The 8,082-nt window shown below is 34.1% G+C and overlaps 1 protein-coding gene across 1 annotated transcript; it reads right to left on the bottom strand.

Annotated features, from left to right (window-relative positions):
- Positions 1 to 416: 416 nt before the first annotated feature.
- On the bottom strand, positions 417 to 3,988 carry LOC149217101 (uncharacterized). The gene is made up of 2 exons (XM_089391310.1): positions 1,895 to 3,988; positions 417 to 876 (listed from the first exon to the last, which is right to left on the bottom strand). The coding sequence occupies exons 1-2, from the start codon at positions 2,153 to 2,155 to the stop codon at positions 748 to 750; spliced, it is 390 nt and encodes a 129-aa protein (XP_089247436.1). The 5' UTR covers positions 2,156 to 3,988; the 3' UTR covers positions 417 to 747.
- Between the last annotated feature and the right edge of the window lie 4,094 nt (positions 3,989 to 8,082).

The raw sequence follows: 8,082 nt of genomic DNA, 5'->3' as shown, positions 1-8,082 counted from the left end.
TGTGTTTTGTTGTGCAGTGCATGAAATAGTCCATTGAATTGAGATACCGGATATTAGCAGAGACCCACATATTGTGAACTTAGAAGCCCTAAAAACTCAAGGGTGCATATTCAAAGTTCTCACAAATGGGTTGAAGTATCAGACATTGGAATTTTAACCAGGGACTTTTACTGCATATCACCCGGAATCATTTAGTACAGATTATACAGATTAGGATTTAAAAACTGTGCATTCCAAAGATTACTTGCAATAAGTAAATTTTATTTTTCAAATTATTTTTATGTAAAAGTTTAATTAAAAAAACATATCCATTATACATTTTGCTTTATCCTTTGTTTTATATTATTTATATATTTATTTATAAATTGTATCTCTTGAGTGATCTTTATTTCGGTTGGAGATTAGGAGCATTTTTTGAAATCTGATCCACAAAAATTAAGTTAAAAATTTAATTACTAATTTACTCTATCTATCTTTGGGATTCCAAAATATTTTAACCAAATTAAATTAATACTTGAACAAATTACTCACACCAATACACACATTTCCCAAGTCATCACCTATACACCCGGATTTCCCATGGTAGAACTCTCATTTTTCTTTGTTCAATCAACTAGAATAAAACAACTTCGAAGACAATATTAATAACTTTATAGTTGAGGGGATCGTTAGAAATGCTCTCTTTCTGTAATGCAAATGAAGAAGACAGCCTTAATCAGATAGCATGAATAGTGTAACAAAAGCTTCTTAAGTTGCACGAATGTGCTCCTCTAATCTGCATGGCATACTTGGGTTGCTGGGCAAAAATAGCCCTCCCTGGTAGACGGTGGCTGCTTTACAACATCGTCTAAGTAAACTGGATAGGATGGCAAATACCTGAAAAAATCGTGTTATAAAAATCATTACATTTCGATTTATTAAAGATGGAGAAAGTTCAAAAAGAACTGAGAAGTTTTTTCCAGTATCGTTTTTTTTTTAATGTATAATTTGATTTATATAAACTTATAAGAACAGATTTCAGAGATAATCACATCAAAATTTATTTGTTGACGCGTTTCGAACCAGCAAGTGTGGTTTATCGTTAGGATAAGATGAAAAACCAGATCATGGAAACATATTAAGTAGAGAGACTCCTCATTCAAATGGCTAGAAAGAAGCAACTAACTTGGAACACAGGAAACGGTTGCAATTGATTGGACTACAGTGAAATTTGCCTAGATCAAGGGTAGGGGAAGTTTACTACTATGATCTGGTTCTTCATCTTGTCCTGACAATGAACCACACTCGCTGGTTTGAAACGCGCCAACAAATAAATTTTGATGTGATTATCTCTGAAATCTGTACTTATAAACTTGTTATGGATCACAGAAGCCTCAATTCTTCAAATATATAGGCTTAGTTTAATTTATAGATGAAATATATATTTTTATATGGTAAAACAATTTCAAGAAATAATGTAAATTTTTGTTGTTTAAAATATATTATTGAATACATAAATGAATTCAACACTCAGAAAAAACTTTTTCCCGCATTCAAATTTTATTGATTAAACAACTTAAACTCAAGCTTTTAAAAATCTCTATTAAATTTTGATTAAAATTAACCAGAAAAAAATATAGTAAAAAAAAACCATTTCATAATTATATATTCAAAAAATTAAAAATTCAAATCAATTTAATATTTTTTTCCATTATTATTTCATTATATTCATAACTGTGCAGGAAAAAGGAAGGTTGAACTGCTTAATCTAACCCTATTTCTCCATATTCCTTCCTACCTGTGACCTCCTAAAAAAAATAAGACATCTTAACATAAATAGCGAAAACGATTGAAAAAAATATGGTGTACCATTAAAAAAAGAAATGGAGAAAATGGCATTGGATACAAAACTCACATCATGATGATATAGAGGATGATTATAGCAAGCAGGCGAGAGGAGATCCAGCCTCACAGTTTCACCCGCATGCCGATTGGCCACAGACTGAAATGCTACAGCTACCAGCTTTTCCAATGTATGAAGTCCATCGAGCGCTTCCGAATACCAGTGCAACACACACGACAGAACTAGCTGAGCAGTGAAGAATCCCATAACAGTGATCACAAGCCAAAGTGAGAGCGTTTGGAAACGATTGATCATACAGCTCCATGGATCCATCTTTAAGGATATATTCTTACAACCCTCCTGTTTGGTCCATCGAACCTGCTAAACAGGCACAGAGTCCATATGAAGGCTCTCAAGCATGGGGCATACATTGTATTTCCCAGTAGCATCTGGAATGCCACTATTATAAGCGGGACGCTGTCCTTCCTAAAAGGCAACATATTGTCGTCCAGTGGAATAAATCCACAGTTTGCAACACAATTGTAAATACAGTTAATGTAGGCTTTTTTATATCTCTGCTGTCTAGGATGTCCTCTCTCCCGGGAGAAAAGGTGAATAAAAGTATTGTAACTAAAATACCAACTAACTGGACCACCACAAGATATAGCAAAGCAATATAGCTAAGAAAGGTGAGAACTCTGTAAATTATTTTCAACAATATTATCCTCAGAATCACACATTTCTGGGGTTTTATCCAATTCAAAGTACTCTTGATCATTGAACTGATTAGATTGTGAATGCTCGAAAGAGCGTAGAAGTTCATTTTTTTCAAGCAGAGTCTTTTCTGGACTTGAACATCCTTTCTAAGACACACTATGAAGCTACAAATGACCCAAAAAAGCTAGAACAGAAATGTAGCATTGCTGACCATTTCTTTCCAGGAAGATCATTTCATATGGTAAATTCCAGTTCCTCTTTTATGTTAGTTTCATCAGAGGACGAGTATGCTTTGAGTGAAGAATGGTCTCCCTCAACTGTTTTCCACTCTCGAATGGTTAAGTAATCCATTGTTAGATAACTTCAACTCATATCGGATGAATAACAAGTTTAGTTAAAGCAAGGAGAAGTACTATTTGGCAACTCGCAAGCAGAATCGGGGTATGTAACGATTTGAAACAACATGTACTAAATTTGAAAACTCATTTTTGCAGACTATGCGTAGCATAGTGAAATTGAAATCAAAATTTCTATGTTATTCCTTCAGCATTTTGAATATCTAAAATTAGTTTGCACAAGAGTTTTCATGACAAAAGAGCAATGAAGTAATGCAAAATTTGCATGAAGTAATGAACTTGCATGAAAAGTTTTGTAAAATGGTGTTTCAACAAAACTTTAATCCAACAATATGTGCTATTTCCCAGAGTTGATGCCATCAAACTCGTGATAGGCAAAAGAAACCATCTCTCATTCAGTGATTAGCATGTGTATTGGACAGTGAACGATTAAAATCAATGTGTATGGGAAGATTCAGTTGGGCTAAATTTAGTCATTGTGTAATTTTGAAACTTTGTTTGAAGGTATATACAAAGATTACCAAATGAAACACAAGTCCTTAAACTTTGGCTTGTTTTCCTATAGGTTTTTAAGAAACTTCTGCAAACTTGTGGGTTACCAAGCTAATTTATTCTACATTTTGGCCACTTAATGCCTTGCTAAAATTGACATTTTTTTTACCTTGCAAATTTTCTTTTACATGTTATAAAATGTAATCTTCAAGATATAATTTTCAGCACAGCGTTGGGATGCAATCTTCAATGCTCTTTTGGGTTTTGCTTGGAAACCAAAAATTTATCCTTGTTTATCCCTCTTTTGTTTGTTTAAGAATGCATCTCTAACTCTTTCCCAGCCTTAGATGCATTTCTACCCTCATGTCAAAGATGGGAAATGCAATTTTTTTCAAGATTTTATATACATTTCCAACCTTCATTCACTTGCCTGAAAATTCAAATTGTATCCTTCATGTTTAAAAATAAGTTTTAGCCCTTTGATGCTGGGTTAAAGTGTCATTGACTCATTTTCCATGTTTGAAAACAAAGATTATAATTCAAAGCATCAAAAATAGCTCATATGTTTAGTAGATTATAATTCAAAGCATCAAAAATAGCTCATATGTTTAATGGTTTGTAAAACAAAAAAACAAAAACAAAAAATTTACTCTAATCTAATATATTGATTATTATTTTCTTGATTATAGAAACCCAAAAACATTTTTTTTTCAATTTAATAATATTATTGTCCTCTCTTTGGACTTTTTTGGAAATTGCTAATATATATACTATTTAATTTTAAAAAATTAATAAGAGAGTGAGGAATTAAATCTTAAAATATCCTGAAAATGACAAGACAACCAAAATTCAATAAACTAATTTAATCAATCAATGGAATTGAGTACCCTGCATTGTTCATATCGATCGGGTACAGCCCCTGGGAGAAACTCTCTGTAGCTACATAATAATCGTAGATCGTCTAGTTTTTTCCCAAACGTGGTAGCCTCTGCTCTTGGTTGGAATTGGAATCCAAATCCCTCTCTGCGAAAAAGTAGCAGGAAGGTTGTTTGGAATTGGAAACCAAATACTCCTCGGCGGATTAAAGGTTGTGACAATGAGGGCTTTGGTCCAGTCGTTCTTCACGAGGCCATCTGTTTGGATAATAATAATTAGCCATACCCAACTCTTTCTCCCTCGTGTGAAACCCTAAAATAGAAGCCCCCTCTGTTTGGAATAATGATAACTAGCCATACCCAACTCCAAACCCTAGACCAGAAGTCCCATCTAAAAAAACAAAAACAAACAAACTAACTTCCAACAAAACAATAAACATAAGTTTACATTATATTCTATTTCAATGAATGAATGCAGAGAATAAGACTGCATAAATGGCAGCACTGTGGTGCAGGGTTTCTAACTACCAATTTGATTTGCATGTCAATTTTGGCAAAAAGAAATTTCCTGCTGGATGGAAACCCATAACCCATCATAAGGAAAAATAAGATTAACAAGAAGCAACTGAGAGAGGGAGGATCATGCCTGGTAGAATAATTGTTAATGAAGATGAAATGAGATCAGATCAGGGCAGAGCATAAGTACCAATTTGATTTGCATGTCAATTTTGGCAAAAAGAAATTTCCTCCTGGATGGAAACCCAGAACCCATCATAAGGAAAAATAAGATTAACAAGAAGTAACTGAGAGAGGGAGGATCATGCCTGGTAGAATAATTGTTAATGAAGATGAAATGAGATCAGATCAGGGCAGAGCATAAGTACCAATTTGATTTGCATGTCAATTTTGGCAAAAAGAAATTTCCTCCTGGATGGAAACCCAGAACCCATCATAAGGAAAAATAAGATTAACAAGAAGTAACTGAGAGAGGGAGGATCATGCCTGGTAGAATAATTGTTAATGAAGATGAAATGAGATCAGATCAGGGCAGAGCATGGTAATAGGAACATATATAGCAGCAAAAATGAATGCAGAGAATAAGACTGCATAATGGGCAGCACTGTGCTGCAGGGTGTCTCGGTACCAATTTGATTTGTATATCAATTTTGGCAAAAAGAAATTCCCTCCTGGATGGAAACCCAGAACCCATCATAAGGAAAAATAAGATTAACAGGAAGTATCTGAGAGAGGGAGGATCGTGCCTGGTATAATAGATGTTAATGAAGATGAAATGAGATCAGATCAGGGCAGAGCATGGCAGTAGGAACATATATAGCAGCAAAAATGCAAGGAGGAAAAGATATAGCAGTAAAAGTTCTCCCATTGTTTTTTGAACAACTCTTACAGCCATATCTTCTGCTTCTTGTTTACCCATGAACACCGAATCCACAGATCCGTTAATGCCCAGGGCAGAGCATGGCAGTAGGAACATATATAGCAGCAAAAATGCAAGGAGGAAAAGATATAGCAGTAAAAGTTCTCCCATTGTCTTTTGAACAACTCTTACAGCCATATCTTTTGCTTCTTGCAGTTTACCCAATGAACACCGAATCCACATATCCCTTAATGCCCAATCTGCCGATTAAACGTGCTTTCCTTGGCTTCCGATATCCTGTAACACCTCTTCCCTTGAGGCGATCAAGAATTGCATCCTTCCATTCTTCCCTTTAGGAGATCAAGAATGGCATATTTCAAACCCTAGCTTCTGATCAAATTGAAACCCAGATCTACAGAATTGACCCCACAAGGCAAGTCAACCCTCCGCTTCATCGCATTCCTAATGAGAAAGGTGAGCTGTCGTTGTCTCCTCCCACCCCATCTCTTGCGTCGATAGGCACATGAAAGACAGGAGTGGGAATGATTAAATTTGGTTATGAAAAATGACGGGTCCGAGCCGACCATCTAAAAATATGTAATTTGGCAAATTTCGAGAAGACGCAGTTTAGTTATGAAAAATTACCAACAAACCAAAATGGTACGACTTCACAAATTTTTACATGGTAAATAAACTTAATGTTATCCTTTTAATTAGAGGTATGTTTTTTTATTTATATTTTTATTTCAGAATCTGAAATTTTAGTGCTTGGAATCGATTTGCAAGTAGTATCACATATGTTCTAATCCTCAACACAATTAAGACGACCTGGAATATGAGACGGTGTGGTCTCCAGGTAGGTAGGTCTGCATTAGATGTGAATAGGAAATATATAATACCCTCCTTGATTAACATGAAGTTGACACATACTCATTATTTACACATATATAAAACAAACATAAATTCATATTAAATCCATAATTATTATTTTATAATTATTATTTTTATATTTAATATTATTTTAACATAAGTTGACACATCCTCATTATTTACATATAAAACAAACATAAATTCATGTTAAATTTATATTTATTATTTTATATATTATTTTTATATTTAATATTATTTTGGATTACTGTTTTTCCAAAAAGAGACACTAAATCTACATTAAAATGTAATATAGTCTTTTAACACTGGGTTCTCATGAATTACAAGACAAAATACCCTAAATAAATTCTTTACATAGATTCAGGAATGAGCTCTTCATGTTTTTTTTCCCAATCGCCTTTTGCCTCTAATCATTTTACAATGTTGTGTAAATATAGAGTTATCTTATTCATTTAATTTCAAATTTTATGGGTGGACATTTTTGGCCCATTGTGATAAAGTTCAAGGAGTAGGATATATAGTTATCCCCTTTACTCGGTTTCAAATCCCATAGGAGGACATCTTTGGCCGATTATGACAAGGCTCAACCAATAGGCTCCCTTCGTGGAGTCTCGGCTCTTGCTAAGTCATAAATTCTTGGTATATCTGCATTACAAGTTGTTGGATATACTCTTGGTGTTATAGTAACAACTATTAGTTGGATTCTAATTAATTTTAAAATAGATCATTACAACCTATTTTAAAATTAATTAGAATCAAAACTTCAATTTCTATAGGACAAACTAAAGTAGATTGTTGTTATTGCAACTTGTTAAAAAGAAAATAGAAACCAATTGCTATGTAACTTTCACTTCTAGTCGATTAACTATGTCAAAACCACTTGCTCCCAATTTCCAAAAGATAAAATGAAGTAGATTATCCAACATGTTCGGAAATAAATAAAGGTAAGTTACTATGTAGCTTTCACTCTGGTAGATAAACACTTTGTTTGAACCACTGAACTTGCTCTCATTTTGTGGGACAATAACACTTTAAAGTTGTAATAAATCATTCCTTCTAAAATGATGATGGGAGGCTCCTATTTGAAAGCGAAGTGAATGATTTGCATGTCCATAGGCAAAAGAATCCATGCATACAAAGGAAGTGATGTGTGATTTGCGTGCACACAAATAGATGACTCCATGCATACAAAGGAAGTGATTGGAAGCTAAGAGGCTCATGGTAATATTCTTCCATTCAAAAGGCACAAAGTCGGTGCAGGGGAAAGAAAGCAAGAAATTTCTCATGAAGAGGAAGGGATGAGGAAAAATAAAATCTGACAAAGAGGGAGAATCCACACTGAAAACAGATCATTTGAAGAAGCAAAGAGGGTTTGATGGTGGTCGTTAGACAGTAGTGGTTTGCCTTGGACTAAAGAACTCACTGGGAAGTTATGGATATATGAAGCTATTGCCAAGAGACAGAGATACTTAGGTACTTAGGGTGGCTGAGGAAATGTCAAGTGTGGCCCTGGGATGGAAACATTGGTGCTTTCACTCACTAAAGAAATACCTAACA

The sequence above is a fragment of the Pinus tabuliformis genome, chromosome 1_1 (assembly GCF_031772625.1).
Source record: "Pinus tabuliformis cultivar Carrire ecotype Pingquan chromosome 1_1, CPIR1, whole genome shotgun sequence".
Taxonomy (NCBI): Eukaryota; Viridiplantae; Streptophyta; class Pinopsida; order Pinales; family Pinaceae; genus Pinus; species Pinus tabuliformis.
The sequence above is the reverse complement of the archived record's forward strand: the minus strand, read 5'-3'. Positions and strand labels throughout refer to the sequence as shown.